The sequence below is a fragment of the Varanus komodoensis genome, unplaced genomic scaffold, assembly GCF_004798865.1.
Source record: "Varanus komodoensis strain SLA01 unplaced genomic scaffold, ASM479886v1 scaffold13_3, whole genome shotgun sequence".
Taxonomy (NCBI): Eukaryota; Metazoa; Chordata; class Lepidosauria; order Squamata; family Varanidae; genus Varanus; species Varanus komodoensis.
The window spans coordinates 14,944,741-14,971,984 of record NW_025335409.1 but is presented as its reverse complement, the minus strand read 5'-3'; the positions used below and the strand labels follow the sequence as shown (position 1 = coordinate 14,971,984).

General features: G+C 39.3%; 1 protein-coding gene across 1 annotated transcript in view; it reads left to right on the top strand.

The window, feature by feature from the left end:
* The window catches only part of LAMB4 (laminin subunit beta 4), a 45,933-nt gene extending 22,122 nt beyond the window's left edge, over positions 1–23,811 (top strand). The window contains exons 14-33 of the mRNA XM_044423274.1: positions 32–217; positions 997–1,118; positions 1,434–1,554; positions 2,793–2,970; positions 4,380–4,523; positions 5,131–5,362; positions 5,957–6,114; positions 6,750–6,974; positions 8,022–8,242; positions 9,462–9,558; positions 9,644–10,019; positions 11,390–11,550; positions 13,239–13,441; positions 14,708–14,911; positions 16,603–16,747; positions 17,748–17,955; positions 18,506–18,644; positions 19,807–19,983; positions 21,453–21,603; positions 23,672–23,811. Coding sequence (XP_044279209.1) covers positions 32–217; positions 997–1,118; positions 1,434–1,554; positions 2,793–2,970; positions 4,380–4,523; positions 5,131–5,362; positions 5,957–6,114; positions 6,750–6,974; positions 8,022–8,242; positions 9,462–9,558; positions 9,644–10,019; positions 11,390–11,550; positions 13,239–13,441; positions 14,708–14,911; positions 16,603–16,747; positions 17,748–17,955; positions 18,506–18,644; positions 19,807–19,983; positions 21,453–21,603; positions 23,672–23,811 — 3,588 coding nt within the window. The remainder of the gene's footprint in view (positions 1–31; positions 218–996; positions 1,119–1,433; positions 1,555–2,792; positions 2,971–4,379; positions 4,524–5,130; positions 5,363–5,956; positions 6,115–6,749; positions 6,975–8,021; positions 8,243–9,461; positions 9,559–9,643; positions 10,020–11,389; positions 11,551–13,238; positions 13,442–14,707; positions 14,912–16,602; positions 16,748–17,747; positions 17,956–18,505; positions 18,645–19,806; positions 19,984–21,452; positions 21,604–23,671) is intronic.
* Positions 23,812–27,244: the final 3,433 nt, after the last annotated feature.

Here is a 27,244-nt window from a genome sequence, read left to right as displayed (position 1 = left end):
TGTTATTTGAAAATGCAAATTTTCCTTCCAGGGTTCAGTTCTATCTGTCAGGAACTCTGCTCTGGATATTGTCATTAGGGAGCCCATTCCTGGAAAGCCTGTGACGTGGTCAGGGCTAGGTTTTGTGCGTGTCCAAAGTGGAACAGGGCTAAGATTTACAGTCAACAACATTCCTTTCTTGATGGATTTTAATCTCATCATTCGTTATGAGCCTGAGGTAATTATTGTTGTTTGGAATTTTCAACTTTCATGTTCAACTTTTATTTTAACACAAGATAAAAGCAGGGCCTTTGAATTAAAGCAAAACACAAGATGTATTAATCTTGGGAAGATGGAATAAGTTGAACTAAATCCTGTCAATTTGTTGTGCTCTTCAGGTTTATCTTTGACATGGTAAAAGTAACCTACTGATTTTGTGGGAAGAACATTTCTTTGGAAAATCTCCCTATACAGTAAGGTCTGGGAATGTTCACACAGTGAAGGGCCATCAAGAATAAAAATCTTCCAGGACAAGATATGTAAATCGTAAATCTTAGACATCACTACATGGTTGAGATTTTTCACAGTATTTTACAGCCAAATCATATGTGTGCATCACAACAGAAATAATGCTACAAATAGTAGGCTGCATATATGACTGCATGCTCACATACATACACAAACATACATGGCAAGTTTCTATATGGCATAATCCATGTATGAGTAATATGCATGGAGTTTATACTCCTGAATGAGACTGCTCATCTGGTACACAGCAGTCCTGCATGTACCAAGCTGATCTGTGGCATTTCTACTTTCATGTGTGGATTATGGGGTCAGTGGCCTGGAGCAAATGTTGCTTCTGATGGAAGCAGTCATCCAACCATTGCTAGTTTTACCCTTATTCTGTAATCAAATAATGTAGGATGTTTCTGCTTTATCAACCTGTGCAAGAAATCAAGATTGCTTCAAATTTGTAAGGTAACCAGCTTTTCTTTTCTCTTCCCAAACCTGCAGACTTCAGAAGATTGGATAGCGAGCATTGTTGTAAAGCCTTCTGGTACTATGGGAAGTGAACACTGTAAGAACAAGGCAATCCTGCAAGAACCTCACTCACTCGCTTTGCCATATACAATGAGGTCTGGATAATAACTATTCTTTAGACCACTCCTAGGATATCTATGCTGTTGCAAAGTTACTATATTGGGAAATCAGAGTCTCAGGGAAAAGGGACTTATCTCCTTACCAATTCTAACACTTCACCCTCCATCAGCCTACCTCCATTTTTCATCTGCACAAATATTTCCAGTTCTGCACCAGAATCATTAACCCTAGAATTTGTTGTAAGTTGTCCAGAGACGTGTAGTGATTGGATGGGTAAGAAAAACCCAAATAAATAGAATAGAATTAAGAATACCTGGATTCTTGGATTCATGATTATACCTTTTTTACAGAATTGCACTGTTACCTACTCCTGCATGCTTTGAACCAGGAACAGAATATTTTGTAGATGTCTATTTTTCCAAGTCTTCTGTCTCTGATCTAACAACTCCACCATCCATATTGATTGATTCAGTAAGTAGGTGTGCTGCGTAACAACTTTTCCTTTGTGTCTGATCTCATTATCTTGAACAATTGATGGATGACTCCATGAATTAACTCCATTATAGGCACAATCAATTGATGCATTTATATCCCATCCAGCAATCAGTGGCAAACCACCACAAAAATATTTAAATTAAGCAATAAAATAGATTATATCCTTTCCTTTATAATTCTTTGCCTTGTCATAACTGTCAAGTCTCAACCTTTTTTCCCTTTTCTTTTTAAAAATGTATAGCATGTTCTTCGTCTAAAGATTCCATTAAAAATTACTTATTTTTATCCTCTGAACTGGATTTTTTCAAACTTATTACATTTCTATCACCCTTGCTCAAGGAGCTCAGGACAGCTTCCATGGTTCCCTCCCATATGTCTTATCGTATAAGGCAGGTTAAGAGTGATTGATTCAAGGCAGGTCGAAATCAAGACCTGGCAGTAGAAAGTGGCAGGCAAGATGGTTTTGGACGCACTGGATCAGACTGGGGCTGGTGTAACTGCTTGGTTTCATTGAAGGGAAATGGAGTGGGGGAACTAAATCTGCTGTGGAGACAAAAGGTCAGATCTGTTCCTTCTCTGCAAACTGTGGGGAAAGATAAGAATCCATTTTGGGGCTGAATGGTTCTCACAGAACAGTGGGATCTGTGGAAGTTCTAAGAGGATCTCCCTCAACAGCAAAATGTATGACTGGAGGACAGAGACTGTCTTTGGCCTCTAAGCTGGGTTAGGCTCACTCATATTAGCTCATTTCAACAAGATCTGCTCAGTTCTTACCACCATATGTTGGATCTTTTCCATTGTACTCCAAATGGGTGGCCATATTTACCCAATCATATGTGTGCTGTATCTTTATTCCTAGGTAAGGTCACAAATGGAATGTGATATTTAACCCTCATGTGCCTTTTACGTTCCTGCATCAAATGACTAACTCATCCATTTAAGAAGTGTGGGGACAATTATGTGCATAAAATCTGCAACCAAGCAGAGGAGTGATTAACTTGAATCATGTTAAAACTCTTTGTAAGACTGCAGTACCCAGAAAGCTGCACTGAATGGGCTTCATTCCCAATTCATTTTTATGAGTCATCAGACAATAATAATTCCAGTGCAAAAATACATTATTAATCCAATTCAACTACTAAACTGGGGCTTGCTAAATTATACTTTTCTATTCAGTCAGTTAAAACATGTCTTTGCTTTTGTCAATTCTAAAGCTTGGGCTCATTCCCAGAATCAGTTCGGTGGAAAACTTTTGCAGCAAAAACGATTTAGAAGAGTACCAGCAATACCACTGTGTTGAAATAGCTTCAGAAATTGGACCACATATCCTGCCAGAAGCATGTGCAAAACTAATAGCAAGTCTGTCTGCTCATATTCACAATGGAGTAGTTTGTAAGTATTGGTGCTAGTTGCTTCTCTTGCTGCTACCTTTGCATACTCTCTGCATTTTAAGGAGGCACAAAAGAGTACATAATTTCTGTGCTTTTAACTTCTTGTAAGACAACTTTAATGTTCTCCATCCCAGTCTCCTTTTCTGGGCGTTTGTATCTTTGGACTGGAAGTCTGTGGGCAGAAACTTACTTTTTTCTCACCTTTGGTATCTGCCTTGGGAAGTAATTTGGCTAAAGAGCAGGATTTAAAAAAAAAAACACACCTCTTAAAAATTAATTGAGGTGTCAATAAAATTCCTTTGGAAACATCTGTTTTTGAAAGATATTCAGAAAAATATAATGGCCTGTTTCATACTAGGATGATATACTACAAATATGTAACTTAGGTCATTTGGTGGCACAGCTCAAAGTGGTTTGAACCTCTATATGACTGTGGTCCAGCATATTTTAGGGAGCATCCTTCTGTAGAGAAAAGCCTGAAAATAAAGATTCCCCATTACACAGCAACTTATCTGTTACATTTCAAGCATTCCAGGGGTCAGCAAAATGTGTGTACCTTCCCTCAAGGGCTTGCCACCCTCACATATCTGCTGCCTTCACGGGCGAGTCCGCCACTGCTTCCATGATGCCAGGATACCCAACGATTCAGCTTGGAAACAAAGCATGTGCAAAACACTGGTCTCATTTCCTGGCAGAATTGTGCTTCCTGCTGCCTACAAAATAGTGATTCTGCTTAGAAAGAGTTGGAAAAAATTCAGAAGAGAGCAAGGTTTCTCAGAAGAGGAAAGGTTACACGTGTGGGACAATTAAACTTAGGAAAAAGCTGAGTAAGGGAAGACATGCTACAGATGTACAGAATTATGTATAATGTGGAGAAACTGGATAGGGAGACATTTTTCTCCTTGTCTTGTAATATTAGAATCTGGAGTCATCCCCTGAAGTTGATTGGTGAGAGATTCAGGACAGATATTTGAAGTATTTCTTCAAACAGTATATAGTTAAACTATGGAACTGCCTACCACAAGATGCTATCAATAGCTACTGGTCCTGATAGTGATATGCTGCTTTCCGGACCAGATGCAGCGTGGCTTTGTGGGGAACACCAAACCAGGAGGGTGCTCAGAGCTTACTTCTGGGTTTCCCACAGGCAACTATTTGGCCACTGTGTGAACAGAATGGTGGATGAGATGAACCTTTGGCCTGATCCAGCATGAATCTTCTGGTGTTCTTAAGCAGAAATGTTTTGGATGAGTTTTCTTGTTTCACAGGTAGTTTTTAGTTATGTTCTGGTTGCGTTGGTAATATTTCAATCTTGCTATTTTTTGTTTTGAAGAAGGGCAACGTATAAATAAATAACGTGGTAATACAGAATTGGGTCAAACCATCTCTTTTGTGCATTTCCCTTGAAAGCCTGCAGGTGTCACCCACAAGGATCTGTGAATGCAAACTGTGAGAAACTTGGAGGCCAATGTCAATGCAAAGCAAACGTCATAGGTCGCTGTTGTGATAAATGTTCAGCTGGAAGCCACAGTTTTGGGTCCCAGGGTTGTATCCGTAAGTATTGGCCTACACCATTTTTTAAAGTAGTGGGCTTTGTTCCTGAGATTTAAATACAAGGGGTCTTCAAAAAGTTTCCACACTTATTTAACTCTATTTATTATGAATTACAAAAACAAATTAAATCACTTTTCTACATAGTCACCTTCCTTTGCAGTGCATTTTTCCCAGCACAGTACTAACTTTTTGATGTCATCAGCAAAAGATATAAAAAATATATTTATAAAATATAAAATATAAAAGTATGGAAACTTTTTGAAGACCCCTCATATTTAGCTGTTCAGTTTTACCCCCCACACCATTTTTTAAAAATATCTTTTACTGTATGTTGCAATGGACAGATCTTTGTTTTCCAGGTACTTAAGAGACATGAATACATTCTCATATCAGACATGAATGTACCAGGTGGCCTTAGAATGGTCATTCTTTCACAGCACATGTTTTCTATGTGTCTTATGGGAATAAGGCTGACTTGCTTCACAGGACTATGTAAAGCAGATACACAGAGAGCAAGAGGCACCCAGGTTGCATCACACCAAGAACTTTATATTAAGATAACTAAACAAAACATCACCTGAACTGTCATCTCTGCTTCTTTTTCTAGCGTGTGACTGTCATCCTCAAGGATCAGTAAGTGCGCTCTGTGACCAGGAGACTGGGCAATGCTCATGCCGGCCAGAAGTGGATGGCCAACAGTGTAATCGATGCTTGGCTGGATATTTTGGTTTTCCCCATTGTCGGCCTTGCCCTTGCAATGGCTTTGCAGAACTCTGTGACCCACAGACTGGAGCATGCTTGAATTGTAGAGGGTTTACAATGGGAGCCAACTGTGAAAGGTATGGATAGACAGATATTGTTGCAGATGCAAATTCATTAGGTGGGTTTAAGTAATTGGAATGAAAATTAGGGAAGGCTTGAAGGTGGATATGAAAAGTGCACACAGTGCCCTTTGCACTGCCATTATGTATGAAAGCATCCTTGTATATAGGAAAAGAGGAGGATAAAGGGGAAGTGGGACTGAAATGGGGGTCCCTTGGAAATTTTCCTGGTGTGAGCGCTGCACCTGTTCTTGGACTGGATCAGTATTTACCAGTATTTATTTATACATGCAACACATATGATAATTTCCCTCCTATCACTATCCTATCCATGTGCCAATGATGTCCTACATGCAAATACTGATATCTCAAATTGAAACATACTAAGAATGACCAACACTAAGTGCTGTTGTTCAAATAACTCAGAATGTAGAGGGAGATATATAAAGCAAGGGATTGTGCATATATGTATTGGTGAAGGGGTGGTTTTTTAGTAATACCCAGGGCTGCCTAAAGGAGGCTCTAAAATGATCTAGTTGTGTCATTACCAAAAGGACTTCATTTGTGTTCTTATGCTGTTGTTTTAAAATATGTTCACTATGGTTTTGGCAGATGTGTAGATGGTTATTATGGGGATCCTCTCAAAAGGGAGTCCTGTCGTCCATGTATGTGCCCAGATTCTCCTCTAAGCAGTAGGTACTTTGCACATTCCTGTTATCAAGATCCTTGGACGATGCAATTAATCTGCAACTGTTTTGCAGGCTACACAGGTAGGAAGCCTGCCTTCCTTTGAGAGTTTTATAATGTTTATCTTATGTTGTCAAAGACTATGGAAAACCTCAGTCCATTTCAGAGATGGAACTCCTTCAAAAATGCTTGTCATTCACTTATCAGAAAACTAACATAAACTATGTTGCACTTGCACTAGGGACTTCTAGTACAACACCAATAGGAGAATCCCATTGCACAAACCAATACTTGTCATTTCACTAGAGCTCCTTTATCCTACTTCAGTGCAATTTATTTTAGTGCTCAAGGTGCATTGGAGAATGCTTAAAGATTGTAGTAGGAATTGGCATAGCATTGTATGCTTCTAAAAGTGAGAGGTAGGTCAGTAGAAAATAAAGAATAGAACGTGAACAGACAGATGCCGTGAAGTTTCTATGTTTGAAAGAAATGGAAAGTTTACTACTTTTCTAATGAGCTGGCATGTGACGGGGCGGGACACAATCTCATAATGTGAGCATTTCCAATTAGTTAACAATGAGGACTTCGAGTAATTTCACAATGAATTGGACAGTTTAATTTTATATCTAGAAATGTGAGTCCTGTTCTAGGCAGTTGTAGCAACTAATTTGTGTTGAAAATGAATCTACTAAATTCTGTGTAAATTTTGGTTTGTTAGGTGATTGGTGTGATGAGTGCTCTGATGGGTTCTATGGGAATCCAAAGATGGCAGCAGGCCAGTGTCTCCCATGCTCTTGCAATAATAATATTGAAGCAACAGATCCAGACTCATGTAACAAAGATACTGGAGAGTGCGTGAAATGCTTATACAACACACAAGGGCCAAACTGCCAGTTCTGCAAACCCGGTTATTTTGGATCAGCACTTCTGCAGAACTGTACAAGTAAGCAGCCTCTCTAGCTTACGAGTCTAGAACTGGGCATTAAACATAAAAGGAAAAAGAAATCAAATTCTGGGGTTAGAATAACTTTTGCACACAAATAAAATCAATATGACTTTTCTTATCTGGTATAATTATTCTGATTACAGTATTTTTGCATAAGGTGGAACGTTTTGTTTGGGATCAGAATAACAGATGGAAAGATAAAACTTTTGCAAGACAGAAATGTATTAGTACTGAAGTTGCTAGGGAGACTCAAGAAAACATGATCCACGAATTCAATTTAGAGGATATTTGAGATAATACAATACTCTATCCATCACTTAATGCTTTAGAAATGAGCATTATAAACCTTAAAATAAAATCAAAGTGAACTTGCCCTAGGACACCATCCCTAACACTGTTGTATTTAGACTGCAATACAAAGGAGGAAATGTACTTCCAAGCTGTTTCTAATATTTTCTCTAGGAACAAGCTTATCAGTGATGCAAAGAGAGCAATGATAATGTAGGAGGTTGAGTATGAGGAGTTCAAGCAGGGAAGGAATCAAAGAAAGAGCCCCTTGGCTTGCTTGACCTGTTCAACCTGGTTGACAGAGTGGATCATGAATGCTAAGTGCACTCGAGGAAAAGAAGGTTTAGAAGTACATTTCAGAAGCTCCAATTGGAGCTATTACAATTGGTATAGCTATATTATTATTATTATTATTATTATTATTATTATTATTATTATTATTATTATAATAACATTTCTATGCCGCCCCTTACAAGTTTATATATGAGGAATCCATATAGAGATGCAGTACTGAAGTGAGACGGGCTTGGATGGGACTTTTTATGACTGGGCACCAAAAAAACCATGGGAGACAGAGAGAAAATGAGACACCCAAGAAGCCCCCCAGAAAGAGGAAAAAGCACCTACCCTTAGCAAAAATTGGGCAGGAAGAGAAGCAGTTGAGAACAGAGTCACGGATAAATGCAAGTTAACCTACAATCCTAGCAAAATATAGTTTTATAAGGGATCAAGCATCTATATAACTTTTTTTTCCAGAATGTGATTGCAACCTTCTTGGGGTGAACCCAACAGAATGCCCATCTGGAGATGGCATTTGCCTGTGTGACCAGACAACCGGGGAGTGCCCTTGCTTGCCTAATGTTATAGGCACCAAGTGTGACCAATGTGCTCCTGGCTACTGGAACCTGGTCCAGGGAACTGGATGCCACCTCTGTAACTGCAATGTAGAAAATTCCCAAAATAACTTGTGTGACCAGGTAAGATGTTTGAGATAATTACTAGCTTATGAGTTATTATGTATATATTAGACTTTCCTCCATAAAAAGAAGGTAAAATGTGAAAATTTGTACTGAGATAATCAGGAGTAAAACAAAATGAAAAATGCTAGATTACATAAAAAGCATTGGAACCTGAAATTTAAACATAAAGGTTTCTTCTCAACAACACTGTTTAAGGGAATAATCTTATGGTCCCTAAGTATGTTTAAAGAGCGATAGGAGTTTTGGTATTCCTAGAACCAAGGTGGGAGGACAGTTGGAATTGGAGCTTTCCCACCTTGCAACCTGTGCAGAAAGAAATGTACTAGCTGCTTTCCAAGTTCAGGACCACCTTGAATAGGGGTAAAAGGGGTGGTATTGAGGGACAGGACTGGGGATGCCAAGATATGAGGTATCCTGAAACTGCTCCAGTTTCTTTCTCTTCCCCTTCAAGACATCAGACTGACAGGCAAAAAAGTCTGCGTAGCTAAAATGCAGAGTGGAAAGATGGGGAGGCGAAGATCACCTCCGCTGTTTCTCTCACTCTGTGCTGGATGTCCATAAAGCTGTTTTTTATGAACTATCCATACTCAGGTGGCATCACCACTTCTTCCATATAAAACTTCACTTGTACAGGGGCTGATTGTACAGTCAGTTCCCTGCCTTCAAGCAGTGTGTGTGTAACAAACCAGTCAATAACTGGGAGCAATCTCACTGGCCTTTCCCATCCAAGAAGGGTGTGGACTGGATGGAAATAAGAAGTGTGCTAGTGCCATTTAATTCACAACCAGCCCCACCCCTGAAGAAACATGTGACTGCACTGTGGGGAAGTGGCACTAACCTTTTCCTGTAGATAAGGAAACCTTTGTATATTCTCTGCCTTTGAAAAAGGTATGCCTGAAGACCTTTAATGTCTTTTGGACTGGTTTAAGCTGCAGCAACATAAGCGATACCCTGAGCACTATCTTAGAGCAAACAGCAGCTAGTCTCAGGTTGAAGCCTGAGTCAAATGTTGGAGGATATTCATTGTCCCAATTTGTTGGTAGAAATAAACAAATTAAGCAAGCTTTCATGTTTTTGAAAAAGATCAGAAGAAGAACAGAGTATCAGCATTTACACAGAAATGAGCCGGGAGATGAATTTGCACATCAAAGACAAAATTTGGAAAGAAGGGAGGGAGCCAATTCAGCCAGTGCCTAACTACAGACTCCTATTCCAGTTTACAGGTCAATGTCCATGCAAATTGGGCTACACTGGAAAACACTGTGACAAATGTGATGAAAATTATTTTGGTGAACCTCAGAGCAATTGTATTTGTAAGTAGGATGATGTTTGTTTCCCCACATATAACTTAATTAGCTGATAGCAATAATGAAATCAGATTGCTTTTATCCCCACCAGCATGTAAATGTAACAAGGATGGAACTCGGAGGCCTGAGTGTGACAAAGACACTGGAGTGTGCAACTGCCGTGCTGGGGTCACTGGAAGGTTTTGTGACCAATGTGCCCGAGGTTATAGCCAGGAGTTTCCTTCCTGTCCCCGTTGCCACATTTGTTTTGATCAGTGGGATAATATAATCAGTTCCCTATCTCAGAAAATCCAAACTTTAATGAGATTTGCTGCAACACTAGGAGACAAGAGGAAGACAATGTCTGGTTGTGATATAGACTTCAAAGGCTACGAAGATACAATTTCTGAAATAGAAATAATGTTAAAAAGCCCCATCCTGTCATCAGAGGTGCTCTTAAAAATTAAGAAGGAACATGACTATATCAGGTAAGAGTTATTTATGTATGTGTTCAGTTAGTTGAGTACTGAAAGATGGCACTCGGGAGTTTTTGCTATAAAAGGATGTTCTTCAGTGGATCATTGTACAACATGGTTATAGGGTTACAAATATTATTCTAGGCTTTCTAAGGCCTTAGGTTTGGAACAGGCAACCGGGAGCCTGGGGTCCAACTTCAGCCCCTAAAGATTCACCTCTGAACTCCAACTTTGCTCCTGATTCCAAGCACCTTACCATTCCCCCAGTCCCTGCCCTGCAAAATAGTATGATACTTTAAAGCCACTTCCACAGATGTTGAGGCACCAACGGTTCGTTGAGCCTCTTCTGCAGTGTGAACAGAAACAGAGGCTCAAGCAGAGTGCATTGCACCTTAGCTGTTCCTTCCAAGCACAAGGCAAGGCACGATGGGGGTAAGCAACTCTAAGACCCAGCATGGAGGAGCAAATCGGGCGGGGGGGTGTCCCTATTGGAGCTGATTCCTTCTTCCTTTTTCTCTGAAGACGGGCCCAGTTAAGCAGCTGCAACTACTACCATCTTTATCTCTCCAGAATGTTTCTGAGGCATCCTGAGGAAATTCTTGGAGTGCCAAGTGCTGCAGCCACTTTGTCTGGCACTTGGAGCCCCTGAAGGATACCAGACTGCCTTCACTCCCCACTGCTTCCACAGCCCAAACTAATCTTCCACCAGGGGCACTAGGAGGATAGAAAGAGGGGTCCTAGTGCCTGAGAACGCCTCAAATCTGGCACTAGACCTGCTTCCAGATCCACTACATTGCATGAGGATCAGCTCATGGTGGAACAAGTCAGTAGGCTGAACCAGCCCTGTTGGTTCTTTAGCCCTTCTTCACTGAAAAATGGAGCCCCTGTTAAAAATTATCCAGCAGCCACCATTTTATTGCCTTTCCATACAATCAAATAAAGTCTGGTCCAACCAGAATTAATTGCCCCATTTGAACACAGTGGCATGGCTTAGCACTACATTACATGAATGGCCTGCTCCCTTGTTCCTCTGATTTTCAGTGGGATCTTGAGAAGGAGAGTGGAAACTTTCAGTTCTCTTTGACTGAGTGCTGTTTATTGCTATATCCAAACCTGGACAAAGTGAAATTAGTCATAGTATTTAGGGAAAATAAGGCAGCTTCAAAGAGCAGTTCATGAAGTTGGCTTGTTTCCCTAAACCATCGGTAGACAAGTTTGGACATTTGGAGGGGCAATTTCCCCAATCCTTGGACTTGACACAGGATTGAGCAACAGCAAAAAATAAAATAAAATAAAATGAGGAAAGGGGGAAGGGGTCAATTTAGGTAAAATAGTATTCTTAAAAGAACATCAGAGATTACTACAAAGATTGTTCTTTTTAGACAAAAGGTTTCACAAATGTATCTCCAGCCTGACTTTGTGGATCAGTTTCCTGAATTAAGCAGGATGCTGGAAAACTTAAGAAAAGATGCTGATCAGCTCTCTGAAACCCTGCAAAAGAGAACTGAACTGTATCACAGGATTGATCACAGGTACTTCCAAGGTAGGAAAGCTAATAATTAAAAGGTTTAAAAGGTTTTCAGCTGTACAGTTGTTTCAGAGCTGTCAGATCTTCAGAATTTAACTTTAAATATAAAAAAGTAATTGCTCTTGGTAGAAACCTGAAAACTTTACTAGCTATATTGAGAAGCACGCATAATCCATGGTGATTCCTAAGTTATGGAATGCGCTCCCCAGAGAGGTCCGCCTGGCGCCATCGTTATTTGTTTTTCGGTGCCAGGCGAAGACCTTTTTATTTAAACAGCATTTTAAATGTTAATATTATTGAATTTTATTCGGCCAGGGCGGCTTATTTTATTTTACTGTATATATTTTAATTGTTATTGTTTTAATGTATTTTGTATTTGATGTTGTAAGCTGCCCCGAGGCCTTGGCAAGGGGCAGCATAGAAATGTTTTAATAAATAAATAAATAAATACAGTTCCAGTCATTGAAAAATTAACAAAATAGTGGTGAATTTAGGGCAGGAGTTCAATTCAAATCTCCCAGTGTCTACTTCAGTTCAAAGAACATAGAAAAAACATGATTTAACTATGTCAAGACAACCAAAGGCAGTATAGTTCAAAATTAAAGCTTAAGCAGACAACAAAGTGCTGGTTTGATACAGACTGACAGTAGCATATGTCTGCATTACATATATAGAACAGTTTCAAATCAATTTTAAACATCAAGCCTTTCTCAGAGAATCCTGAATTTGTGAAGGTGTCAAGATAGCATTGAAATATGAAGGCCTGTACACAGAACCACAGTTCACCAGTGGGGAACCATGAGCATCAAATAGGCCTAAACAAATTCACACTGGTAATACAGATAGGCTGGTGAAACTTGTCAAATCTAGTTTTTGCAAGATTTTTTGTACTTGTGGGTACATGTCCCTGTAAAACTCATGTCAAATGCTTACTTTCACTAGTATATTTCAAGACTTGTACCACTTAAATATACAACTGAGTTAAAAGGCCAAGCCAGCTGCTATTAAATGTACATTAAAGGTGGAATGCGCTGAAAGCTCATGATACAGGATCCTTGCTGGGGTTAAACAGGTCTGGGTCTGGTCTGCGCCTGGGAAACTCACAAATGGCACCTTAAGTTTCACAAAGAAAGATGACCTAAATAAATGAATGGTATCATTTTCCATTCCTCAGTTAATGCTATTATGTAACATTTATTTTGTGCTAGTAGTATGCCAGGAACATGGAAGATATAGCCTTGGAAAGTATGTATATCTGAAAGCGCGCTCTCTCTCTCTCTCTCTCTCTCTCTCTCTCTCTCTCTCTCTCTCTCTCTGTGTGTGTGTGTGTGTGTGTGTGTGTGTGTGTGTGTTCCATTGGTGCCACAATGAATACTTCCATTCTGGGGCTAATAGCAGCTTTGGGTGGAGGCACAATTGTCACTGGAATGGTGGCACAGGAGAAACGGCTAAACAACAAACACTTTTTCACACACCCTGGTTCCTGCAAAAATTTGGAGCAAAAGTGAAAACAACAAAGAGAATGAAACACAACTTGAAATGGCATATTTGTGTCACTTCTCATTTGGCCCTGCTTTGGTCTGTAAGAATCCCTCACACAGACATATTTTAGTGGGTCTTGTCCTGAATATATTGCAAAGTGAAAGCAATTAGATGCTGCATGTAAATGAAAGTATTTAGATGCTCTATGTAAATTATTTTAGATTCCCTCAACAAAATAAAGGATTATTACGAAATAATGTTATTGGCTGGAGAGAGAATTAATGGAACAAAGGCCGTCCTAACATATAGTGGAAAAACCAGAATTAGTATACTTGCCATGTTAGATGATCTGGTCCCTAAAGAAAACACAACATTGGATCAGCTGATGCTCAGGACTTCCGATATTCAAAACCTAAATGAAAAGGTAAGATTAGTTGTTTGATAGAGAAGGAGGACATAGTTCCATCAACCAATTCATTAGTACAGGGCATACCAGTAGCAATGCTAGTGTGACATCAAATGTGTGCATTTTGCTTTGCTTTGCTTTAATTCTGTAGGCTGTCCAAGAAATAGGATGTTGGCCACTTTGGAAGGGTTTGGCTTGACAAAGTGGGATTATATTGTAAGATTAATTAATACCAACCCTAACCAGCAAGTCATGGGGAATATGGGTGTTGCAGACCTACACATCTGGAGAACACCCAGTTGGAGAAAGGTTGCATAGGCTAAAGCTGCAGTTCTCGGCATACTTTTTTGAAGTGAGACCCATTAAAACCAATGGGATAGAATGAGATTTATGACTAACGTAAGATCCATTAATTTCAGTAAGCCTGCTCAAAGTATGATTAAGTCTGATTTCAGCCCAATGGGTCATACTCCTTAGCAACAATGGTTCAGACAGTGATATAAAAATAAAAAGCATGCTCAGTGATGGTTTTTAGTGCTACAATGCAGTGTGAGTGTTTGTCTGGCATGAACAGGGCTTAATGTATGCACAAGAGACATTTACTGAACCCAAGATAGTAGTATTTAATCAGTACTCCTGGGACTTCTGAAGCTCCCCAAAAACCTATGAAAAATGCCTCATTGAAAACATTAGTAATAAAGGCAGGCAGGCTGAGATCATCTCTTTGGCTGAGTGATGCCTCTGCTTTAAACCTCCACTGAAGTACAGGCTATTTCAGGCTGAGTTCTCAGGATCAACCTAAATGTGATGCTCAGTTGCCTGTAATTGTTCCTGGCCCTTCTTTTAGTTTTTCTTTTGCAAAATGCAGCTGCAGAGGCAGGAATCTGCAGTGGAAGCCCTTGGCATTGGTGTGGGGAAGGGGTCTGCATAATCCAAAGGGGTGACTCATCAAGCAAAAACCAACTGAAGAAATCTCAGTGCATGTGGGATAATGAGGCCCCACAAATTTGGCTTTGTTCCTTAAAACACTGCCCAGGCCTCTTTGCAACATGCAGGGATTCCAGGAAATGTGTTGGTGATTCCTTGGCAATAATGATGGAAAATATTCTCTAAAGATAAACCTTTTTGAAAAACACTAGCTTAAGAGCAATCTTCCAACTTCCATGTCTCTGAGAAACAGGAGAAACCTGCAGATAAGATACTTTTAAATTGTCTCCTAACATTTTTCTTTAGCATCACATTGTGCTATTGTGTCTTGGCCTCATCACATCTATTTTCATGCAGATCTGTGGGATCCCAGGAAACCTGCCTTGCCTGGTGGCTGAGTGTGGTGGTGCTTTATGCAGAGACATCCAGGGAAACAAACACTGTGGTGGTCCACACTGCAGTGGAGCACTCCCTGTTTCTAAAAATGCTCTTGGAAGAGCTGGTGAGACAGCCATCTTGCTAAATAACTTGACCAATCAAATACAAGGATCTGACAATAAGGTATTCTATTTACAGCAGTGACATATGATTCAATATATATATTTATTTCATATATAATGACTTTGAATCTTTATATTCCTTGAGATATAGGTAAATACTTCCCCCATTTAACTGATGGAGAGCTAAGGCAGGAAGAGAGTGAAATGTCCATAGCACCTAGTGAGTCCAAGACTGGACTCAGGTGCCAAGGTCCACACCTAAGCTCCTCAAGACCAATTAGTGTTTCAACTGGCTAACCACTTTATTCATGCCAGCCTTCATTCTGTATCCAAGACAGAAGGGTCTGGTTTTAATTGCAAGAGTAGCATAGCGTTTGCTCCTCAGTGGCTCTTATAGGAATGGAGGGACCATGCTAATGCTGCCCTTTCCTGTGAATTTCCCCTGAATTCAGTTCTTCCCACATATAGTAGTTCCTCTTTTACTACTACACCATCACAGTAATGAAGGTAACAGCAGCACAGATGCACCAGCCACAGTTCTTGTTGATTTAGGATGATTTTGATTGCTAGGAGCTTGATAGGTTAAACTTCAGGTTCTAGGTGGTACTAACATTAGCATCAATGGGTGAAAATTATTCCTTAGGAGTGGACCTAAGCTTAGCAATTTCCATCATCCCACCAATGAACTCCTTTGCATACGCTTGCATTAGTGAAGAGTTTAGGATCCAGATGTACTCAGAAGCTGAAGTTAGGAAAAAATAAAATCTTAATGGTGTTATTACCCCTTGAAACAATTATGGAGGTACAGTGCCTTGCAGAATTACGCGTGTGTGTGTACCCACAACTTTTCCACATTTCATTCTACTGCAGCATGGAATTTAAACACACTGAATTGGCATTGTTACCATTTGATGTACACAAAATACAAAACTGAACTTATTGGCCTTGCTGAAAAATGCTCTGTCTGACACAAAGCCGGTAGTGCTCATTCCCTGAGGATGTTATCCCCATGGTGAAGCATGGTGGTTGTAGGATCATGTTGGAAGGATGCGTTTGCTCAGCAGGGACTGGGAAATTGGTCAGGACTTGGTGCGGACAAATAGACAAATACAAGGCAATTCTAGAGGAAATCCTGTTCAGCTTGGAAGGAACTTGGGACTGGAGCAGAGAGGGTCACCTTTCAGCAGACAACAACCCTAAATGCATAGCTAAAGTAACACTGATGAGATTTAGAAACAAGAACCTGACTGTCTTCAAATGGCCCTGTCAAATTCAGGAATGAACGTTGCTATTTACCACAGTCCGCATGCACTCCGACAGAGCACAGACGGATTGTCCAGGAAGAACAGGCAAACTCATTGTGTCCATTCCACAGGATCCAGGAAGACTCACAGCTATAATTACTGCCAGTGGTGCTTTAGCCAAACATTGACCCGACAGGTGTATACTTAGGCAACTTTTTTGTTTTGTTTTTGTTCACTTGACTTTGTTTACTTCTGTGCCACAATAAAAATATTTTGCACCTTCATGGTGTTGCACATCTTGTGTATATCAAGCAGTAACAACATCAGTTCAATTCATTTCAATTCTAGGTTGTAAGGCAACAAAATGTGAAAAAGTCAAAAGGCAAGTGCAAATACTTCTGCAACCTACTATAGGAAGTTCAACTGCACTAAGGAAAGATCAGCTGTCCAATTCCATAGAAGTTAATACTAAGACAGATCAATTCATTATTTCAATATCTATTTGTAGATAGAAAGTATCAGGAGAATGACTGAGGATACAAAGAATAAAACTGCACAGATAAATGGAGAGCTGGAGAAAAGTAAACATCAAATAGAAAAGGAAGGAGAACATATCAAAGAGCTCATCACCAGCGTGAAGAACTTTCTCTTGGGTAAATGTGCTGGGAAGCTTTTCTTCTATATTCATTAAGGTTCTATATTCACATAATAAGTTAGAGGAATCCTTTTTGGTACATATTTTATAAAATCACTAGAGACTTAGATTTTTATTTTAGTTTTTTGGTATGTGTTTGAAGTATTTCAGAGGTACTATTCCAAATCTCTGTAAGGTTTTTTTTTAACTGTAAGCAAACAGAATGCAAAAGTAGCTGAACCAAGAAGGACTCTGTTTTTGCTGAAGTTAAACTATCAGGAGTTTTAAAAAACTCTTACGTTTCTACAGCAATCCAGACACAGAAATCTGCCAGTAGATCTTGATCTGCTTTCTATCCAGCCCTGTAATATGGTTTTTAGATTTTGTTATACAGCCAGGGCTGAGTACTGTTGAAACTCTCACTGCACTCTGAACAGAGAGCATTCATTCTTCTGCTGATCTTGCTTCTCTTCATTTGCCTCTCTGCCTGCCTTTAGTGAATACAATCTGTGAATAAGACTTTTAGAAAAAACAACGCCCAAACCATTAACAACATTTTAGCTCAGGTTTGCAGAATTGTGGGCAATGAATTTAACCTTCCCACCCCACCCCACCCTTTCTCACCCACCACTCTCTTATGAAAAAATCCGCAAAGTTGCTATTTTCACCACAGGACAATTTTCATACCATACCATACAAAAGTGCTTATTTAGATAAACATGAACAACAATGGAAAAATCAAAAACAAAAGCAGACTCATAATATTCTATTACAAAATGTTCAAGAGGGTAAGGAAGATAGGATTGGACAAGTGAGCCATTCTGACCAATCTTTTAGACACTGACTGGCAACAGCCATTCGGGGTTTCAGGAGGGTTCTAACACAGCCCCAACCAGACCAAAGCTGGGACCTTCTGCATGCAAAGCTACTGACCAGTTTCTTCCTTGATAAGTAAATTAATATTAATACTGAGGCACAAACTCATGGAACTTCAACAGTGCTCTTTTCCCTTTTCCTAGAGGAAAGCGCACCTCCAGAAGACATAGAGAAAGTGGCTAATTATGTGCTGGGCATCAAGTTGCCAGGGATGCCTCAACAGCTTACAGATGCGCTCAACAGACTGAAAAGTCTGATGGTACACTGTGAGGATTCTGCAACTTACACGGACAAGTTAGATAAACAAGAAGAAGAGGCAAGGCAACTTTTGAAGAAAGCACAAGAAACTGAGTAAGCACAAGCACCTCTACAGTGTTGGGGTGGGACTCATGAGATCCAGGCTCTGGTCCTCATGCTGCCAAGAAAATGCTGTGAGTGACTTTGAGCGAGTCACTGACACTCAGGTTAACCTGCTTTAAAAGGTTGCCATGAAGAGAAAATGGAGAGGAAGAGGAAGAGTGTGTAAGTTTGCAAGAAAAAAAGACTGGATATAAATGTAATCAATCAATGTATTTTTCCCTATCTGCTTTTGTTTACATTTATGAAATGTAGTCAAATACCTGCGTGTTACCAGTCACCCAGTGGATAGACTAACATGAACTGAATAATTTGCATGGTCTAAAGATTATCTTTTATACTGACATTCTTACTTATACTGTCCCCCCGCAACTAAATTTTGATTGCAAGGTTCTTGGGAACAAAGACCTGGATGTTTATTTATTTCTCTATAAAGCTTTAAACAGACACACATATATACTGATTGTGTTAAAGAACTATAAAAATATTTGAACCTAACATGTTTCTTGCATTTCTGATGATCTGAGATATTTTTTCCACTTAGGAAAGCAGCAAAAGGTCTCCCAACTCTTGATGAAACAATAAGCAATTTGAATGAAGTGGAAAGTATTCAAGGACAAGTTAGAGATGACATTGGAAACTTAAATAGAAAAATAGAAGAAATAAAAGCAAAAAATTCAGAGGTATCCTCACATCTTTTACAATTAATTTAAATCAGAAACTTAAGTGAAAGCAATATATGGGCTACTAAGAAAATGTCAACAGTACTCCCAGTTTTTGTTTGAATTGTCTTCAACCCAATGCCAACCCAATGCAAGCATTCTATTTTCTTGAAATGTTGCCATAAGCTACCATATCAGCTTCTGAAGCTTAACACACTTGCTCATGTTCATGTTACAGTTGTAGAAAGTGGCATGGCACTTCCCAGAACTTTACATATTCAAAATAACATATACACACTCTTTAATACAATTATTTCCATCAGTTTTGAGCTTTAACCTAACAGTAGGATAAGCCAAACACGAGCCCTCACAAGGCTGGAGTCAGAGCTCTTGTTGACAGAGAATCACACTTCCCCCTTTGAATCTAACTTCTTCCTCAGTGCTATAGATCATGTCAGCTCTCAGGCAGGTGAGAAAAGTCTGGTTTAAAGAGCTGCTTGTGGGATAGGAAGACAACACACAATGAGACGGAAATGTTCCTTCCCTTGTTCTGCACAGAAGGGCCTTATACAAATGGGTACAACTGTGTGAACCTGCACTTTGAAGATCTGATTGCCGTCTTTTATTTACTCAGGATCCCTGTGTCTACAAATGCTACATTACTGACAAATTCAACATAAATGGTGATAGGGAAACAACAGCTGTTAAGTTTTTGTCTCAGGAGGCAGTAGCAGGAAAAGCAGGCAATGGGGAGAAGTTTTGCATAGCTGGCCTTTTGCCTTATTTTTAAGCCAAATACGTTTTATTTCTATTCAGAACCCAAGATTTAAAAAGGGTCTCTTTTTCCTCTACCACTCTTCCTATTATTTTAGTTCTCTTCTTGCTAGCTCAGCTCACCCATTTTCCAACCTGATATTCTCTGGATGTTTTTGACCCAGCCAGAATGGCCCATGGTCAGTTAAACCACCTACTGAAGCTCAAAACCCTCAGCAAGTACCCAGTTAAGGAAAGCTACTGTCTACACTGGAGTATATTCTCATACAACCTCCTCAGCCCACTTCATGCATGTGGAGAGGGAAGCTCTTAGCTTAGGAAAGCTGATGTCATAATATACCAGTTAATTGCAAGGATTCCCCCCTGCACTCTTATAAATATGCCACTGAATATTATTGTCCTTTTGCAGACTGGGAACCAAATGAACAAAGCAGATACTGAATTACGGGACATTTCAGGAAAGCATTCAGATCTGGAAGAGGAATTTTCTTCCCTGAAGACTAAAGTGCAGCTGACTAGGAACCAAGTAAAAAATACAAGATCAGAAGCAGAAAAAGCACAGAATCAAACTATGGTGACTAATGAGGTAATATCCTTCTGCTGTTTGAATAAGAAGTGGAAAATAAGTGCTTCTAATTAAATTTATGGTAATTATTTACTCTTGTTTGGCTCTGATCCACTAAAGTTCATTGTGATTAAGGCCGCATTTCTGTACGTTTTCTGGGAGTAAGTCCCCTTTAACACAGGAGGAATTAGTTTTGTGTAGACTTGTATACAAGTGTGGTGTACATCTTTTGAAAATGAATTACTTTTAAGATAGCTTATTTATTTAAAATATTCATAGGTCACCTTTAAGGATAAAACCCTCTCGTGTCAACCGATGGGAGTGTAATATGGGAACCAATTCAGTAGCTTACCTAAATCTACCTTCTGTATCTATGACTAGAGTGAAATGTTGACTCAGAGGCTTGCTGGTCAATAGCTACATTCTTAAGTACTGTTCAACTGTAGCTCGTATTGATTTAACCATTTTAGAATATAATTCTACAGGTTTAGAAGTACTTTCTCACTTTTTTAGAAGGCTGTAATGACTTTCAGTTAACCTGTATTAAGTCACTTGGCCCTGGATACAGGCTTTTCCACTCCATAACACCTCCTCCAAAGGTGCTCTTTACTTCCTGAAGGAAAAATAGGCAAATACAACCAATGTTACCATTAAACATGTAGCAAACAAGTTGTCAAAACTAAACTTATTTTTTTCTAGGTCATTAACAGGCCCATGTTGAAGGAAATTTAAAATATCAAAATCCTGTACATGCTAAAGCAGCATGGGGTAGGGAACTGTTTTTGAGAGACAACATTTTAATTTGTGACAGAAAAGGGGGGTGGGGGGAGAAACAGCCATGTGAAATAACCCTAAGACTTTTACTATCCCATCTTGTAAATTGTTTTGGTTTATTGCAAATAAAATCATTGAGTCTGTTTGTGAAATAAGCAAATATACATTTAGTCTGCCTAATTCACAACAGTTTAGCTTGTCCAGTCTCCAGTAAAATAAATGGATAATTGGCTAGAGTAGAGCCAATCACAACTTACTATAACTATAGCAGAGGGTGGGCAAGAAAGAGATAGTTAAAAGCTTTGTACAACCTAAATGTTCTTTCTTTGTATTAATCTTTCCAGTAATTAAATAACAATGCTTGCACCATCACACTGGAAGCTTTAGCAATTCTCATGAATGGGACAGACTCCACGATGGGCTTTCTATCTTATAGTACAGATACACTTAAAACAAAACAAATCCTCACCCAAAATAGAATGTTAGCAGTGTAAGAGAGTCATTAATCCACACTTTTTCTTTTTCAGATTTGACATGGTATGCAGATGATGTTATTCAGTATATAACTTTTATTAGGCAGGTGCTGGAAAATTGGATAAACTATGAAACTCTCTTAACTCTGTATGCATCTTCTGCCTCCCTCCCTCTATCCCTCTTTTTTACGTGTCCTGGAAGCTGTTGGGAAATATTTTTAAAGGTACTATTTGTTATTGCAGGAATTTGCTAATCTTAAAAGAGAATATGCTAACTTGCAAGAACTGAAAGCCAAGGGCCTTCCACTGAAAACCTTAGAGAAACTGAACCAGCTAAAAAAAGAGGCAGAGGAATTAGCTAAAGAGACTGAAGAGAAAACAAAAAGAATAGCAGGTATATATCTTGCATTTACACACTCACAATGACATATGGATGCCTTGCATGATATGAATAGTGGTATATATTTGCCCATTTACATCCATATTTGCCCAGTCGCCCCCTGAGATCGGCGGGAGAGGCCCTTCTCCGGGAGCCCTCCGTGAGAGAAATTAGGAGGGTGGTTACTCGGAGAAGGGCTTTCTCAGCGGTGGCGCCTAAGTTATGGAATGCGCTCCCCAGAGAGGTCCGCCTGGCGCCGTCGTTATTTGTTTTTCGGCGCCAGGCTAAGACCTTTTTATTTAAGCAACATTTTAAATGCTAAATACAATTGAATTTTATCTGGCCAGGGCGGCTTATTTTATAATGTGAGTTTTAATTAAGATTATTTTATATGGATTTTAACTTGTTTTATCTATGTTGTAAGCCGCCCCGAGGCTTCGGCGAATGGGGCGGCATAAAAATGTTTTAATAAATAAATAATAAATATATTGTAACGCTGCATTGGCACAATGTTGATCTTGCCTGTTTTATAGACCAAACCACAGAATGTAAGCATCATATGTTTGAAAACAGTTGGTCCTGTTAAGTTCCTGATGTCCCACCACTTACTCAGATTTGGTTTCCTTTGCAAGAGATCACTGAAGATTTAGGTGTTTTGTTTTTGACAAGGCTAGTCAGTTTTTTAACAGATACATATGCAGACATGAATATTCCAGAAAATTCCTTTTAAACAAACCAAAGCTTGCATGACTAGCTGTCAAACTTCTGTGCCCTAGTAAAACATGGTGGGCTGTACCATCTTCTCAACTACCCAGTGTTTCAGGAATGGGTGGAAAAGTTGGGGGCACTGACACCTATCAGACAAAAAACCTGAAGTAGCAACGTGGGATAAATCACTCTACCACCTTTTCATGAGCAAAGCTCACTCATATCTTTGCTTTGAATTGACAGCTCACCTTTTCACAGCTGCCAAGACAAAGCAAAGTGCAAACAATACCTTTTGGACTTATCTCTGAATCTATGGTTAGTCCAGCAGCACTTTGACACCAAGTACCCTCCATGCTATTATGCAGACAAGACTTCCCATTTGCACACCCATGGAAATTACACCTGACCCTCTGAAATTGCACAATTCTAGATAAATTAATTGACTAAACTGTTTGCGCACATTTGGGATGCATTTTTAAAAGGGAGCGTGAACCTCCAATGTATCACTTGAGCACTTTGGAGAGACTGTCAGTGCCTGTCAAAACAGATCACAAATAGGAGGACAGAAGGAGGACTAATTATTTGCTACACCCAATGAGCCATTTGTTGAGATGACATGCGTATGCAAGTTCAGAACTGACATCTATGCGCTCCCCAGAGAGGTCCGCCTGGCGCCATCGTTATTTGTTTTTCGGCACCAGGCCAAGACCTTTTTATTTAAACGATATTTTAACTGTTAATCGCTGAACTTACCAGTATCACCTATCTTCTTTCTGTCCCTCTTTTGGAATACATTTTTAGTCCAGACAGAGTCATTCAATAAATTCAGTAAGAAACAGGGGTTCTGTGACAGAAATGCAAAGAAGAATAGATTGGGTAGCATACCTGTATTCCAGCTAACCACATCTGATGCAACTGATGGGAGAATGAGGGTAGATGATGGAATGAGGAAGTGAACAGACAGGAGGTGCCAGAGCTGCCTTATCTACCTCTGCAACACAGGAGATTTAAAAGTGTTAGGCTCCAATTGCAAGGAAGCAGATTTCATCTGAACAGGAGGAGAAACTTTGAATGCTAAAGGAGTGTTTAAAGGTAGGAAGAAAGTGGACTTGTTTGCTTGAGATATTTAAACACAGGCTGTACAAGCCATCTCCTGGAACACTATAGTTACAGATTGTTGTACTGAGCAGGAGGCTGAACTGGATGACTTCAAGGTCCGTTCTCATTCTACATTTCTATGATTCTGTGAACCCGGTGCAGAGAGTCCTTGGCTGACAAGCTGGTATGAAAAGGATTCCCTGCTGATTACCCTAATTACAGAATAATTAGGATTTTATTTGTATAGTCTTGCACATCATGTTATTTTTTATTTCAGACTTGGAAAAGAAGATACAAGATCTGAACCAGATTAAACAAAGTAAGGCTAATCTGCTGAAACAACTGGAGGAGCAAGTCATAGCCATTAAAAATGAGATTACTCAGCAGTCAAATCGATATGAAAGTTGCCAAAATTAGTCTAAAAATATAACAGAATAATTGGCAATTCACATATAACTTTCTATAACTATTTTGTAATAGTAAACATTTTATAAATTGTGTTATTCTCACAATATTGAAGTGGTGTTCTGTGCATTACTGTTTGCGCATGAAAAAATACCTTACATGACATCATCCAATGCACATTTACTCAGAAGAAAGTTCCACTGAATTCAGTGAGGTTTACCCCTGAGAAACTATGCATAGAATTGCAATCTTATGTTCCTATTTATTGTACATGCAGTGATAAATTTGCAAAGCAGGCAACATAAGCATTGTTTAGATTACCCTAAAGGGTGCATTTAGTCCAACATTCCAGAAATCAGAGAACTATCTTCAAATAACCTGTGTTCATCTATATTTTTAGAATGAAAAGGATAAGACCATCTTGCTAGAAACTCTTAACTCTCTCTCAACTCATGCTTTTTCTCTTACCGAGCATTCCAAAATTAAGGAAAATTATATTCAGGCTTTCGGTGGAGGAATTCAAAATTCTTCTCCTGATTTCTAGCTGTTTTCCCTCCATAGGTTCCAACTCAAGCCATACTCAACCTCTGAGTATAGCTTATCACATTGTCCAAGTCTTCCTTTGAATGTCCTTCATTAACAGCTGAAATGACTTTAGAGAGGATTTTATTTAGACGGCTGATCAAGTACACAAGTCTTTTGCAACTTTTAGTTCATTTAGAAGTTAGAAAGAATTCTACATGTTCTGTTTATATTGGAAAGATACAGCACAGGTGACTGGAGATAAGATCCTAAAACAAGCGTATGGGTTGTTTATTCTCAGAAACTGCATGTGTTTGTCTAGGATACACTTATATCAACTAATATGGTCCTTTGTTTTGCTGCTGCAATAGAATGAAAAACTATTTTTCTATACCTGTTTGGTACTGATGGGAAAGAGGTCCCAGATCTGGACTGAAAAAGAACCCAGTAGATCAAGTTGATACTGAATCCCAGGAACTGACTTTTATATAGTGCGTTACTTCTCTGCACAATTTTTTACCAGTGTGATATTGTTAACTGGGATTCCATCAATACATACTGTATACTGTGGTAGATGGGGCTAAATAAAAAACCTGTGATTACAGGGCTAGTGCTTGTCTGCTACTGTATTAGTGCTTAGAAGACCATCATATGGTGGTCTGCCTCAATAGCATTCACTACAAATTTCAGGGCTCATTTCTTCATACCCACTAGGTGGCAGCAGGTAGCTATTTAAAAATGTTTCTTGTTTTTCCTTTATAAAAGTAAAGAGTAAATTCAATCTATGCAATTTAGAATAAATATCTCCTTTAGCATTAATTAATGAAATCGGATGAGAGCAACCATATTCCCCGATCCCACATTTGAATCTGTTTTGCATATATTTATTCTGCTTCTCATAAGGTATCACTATTTCAAATTTACCCACAGCTGAAAACATGAGCTCTACTTCCAAGTTCAGTGATCAGGAAATTTCCCTATAGAACTCTCTCAAATAACTGCAGGTTACAGTAGCAACTTTTTTCCTAATGCATCTTAATCCATTAGAAATGGACTAAACCATCAACAGCATTTCTATGTGCTTTCAAAACAGTATATACTTTAAATTAATATTATAGGAGGCTTGAGTAACACTAATAAAGATCAACAGGAATTGGACCATTTGGGAGAAAAATGGGATGTGTACATTGTTTACGGAGAGTTTTTGTTTGGCTCAGGCCACACTGTATTCCACCCTATTTTGACCTGTGTTTTAATTAAGGGCAATTCCTATGCAAGTTTAGGCAGAAAAAACCTACAACTCATCCAAGGATTCCCCAGCCAGTATAACTGAATTCTTTTCACATAAGATTGTGGAGGATTACACCCTAAGACATTAATTTAAAAATGGGAAACTTAATTCCCAATTTAATTTCCTAAATTAATTTGTTTTTAAGAACAATATGGAAGGGTTTTTCCTCTGACTGGCAGAGGCTCCCATGCAAAGCAGGTTCTCTCTCACAAAACTACTGTGTGCTTGTACAGCCATTTTGTCTTGTTTTCCTTAATGGGTTTTCTGCAGTGAGAGAAAGAGGGAAGACACATTTGGAAACAATGGGAGGATTCACGAAGAAGATGTCATCATTTGGCCTCCCTGAAAAAAATGTGAACAAGGCAGAAATGAGGTGATAAAAGCTGTACCCAAAGTACTCTGTGTCTCCTTCCCTGTCATCCATAGATCGTTGTCATTATGTTCCATCAAGTTATCTCCAAGTTATGACAGCCCTCTGAATGAGTGGCCTCCAAAACGTCCTGTCCTTGACAGCCCTGCTTAACTCTTGTAAATTCAAGGCTTTATGGACTCCATCCATCTAGTGCTTTGGTTGTCCTTTACTTCTTCTTCCTTCAACTTTCCCTAGCATGATTGTCCCCTCCAGTGAGTCTTGCCTTCTCATGACATACCCAAAGTATAATAGCTTCAGTTTTGTCATTTTTGCTTCTAGGGAAAGCTCTGGATTGATTTGACCTAGGACCTTTTTGTTTGTCTTTCCATCAGTCCAGGGCATTCACAGAGCAGTCCCCCAGCACCGTATTTCAAAAGCATCAATTTTCTTCCTGTCTGCTTTCTTCCAGCTTTCACACCCATACCGATTGCCAATCAATAAAACTGTTCTGTAAGGGCATAGTCCTGTACATGTTTAGACAGAAAAAAGTCCTGTGAGTCCAAACTGGTGGGGGAAAGCTGGGAGTCACAGTACTTCTTTCTGTCTAAACATGCATAGGATTGAGTCCTAAGGCAATCTGTACTGAGATCTTATCAGCCAGCAAATACAAGATTCTGCCATGTTCTACCAATGTTCTATCAGATTCGGCATACTTCAGCCGAAACACTTTCATTTCAGTATGATACAACATATTTAACACATTTTCCCAATGGTTTGCCCTCTGGCTAAGGCATTGGTATATTTTCAGTTCAAAGAGTGCAGCCATAGAAGTCTTCAGATAATGTAATGTGCCCTTGTTTGGATGCAATATTCTCCAACCTGGGGACCTCCAGAGCTTTCGGATTACAATTCCCAGCATTCCTGCCCACTGGTCATGCTGAGTAGGACTGATGGTTAAAGTTTGGAGGGTTCTCAGTCTGGGGAAGCCTGGTTTGGTCTTATATAAACAGTCATTAGAGTAAAAGAATGACCCTTTATGGTGACTCTTAGAAGCATCTGAACTGACAATTTCTAGACTGCTACTGAAACTACAGATATCCCACTTTTTTCATCATAGCACCAACAAAAAGGCTTAGCTTTTTCTAATCTTTACTCAAAATAATTTATGTCACTGAGCAGTTGGAATTTCCTGTGGGACAGGAAATCTATGTCCTGTCCTGGCTCTTGTTTTGACTTGACTGAGAACTTGAAATCATTACCAGGGCCCTAGACTTATTCTG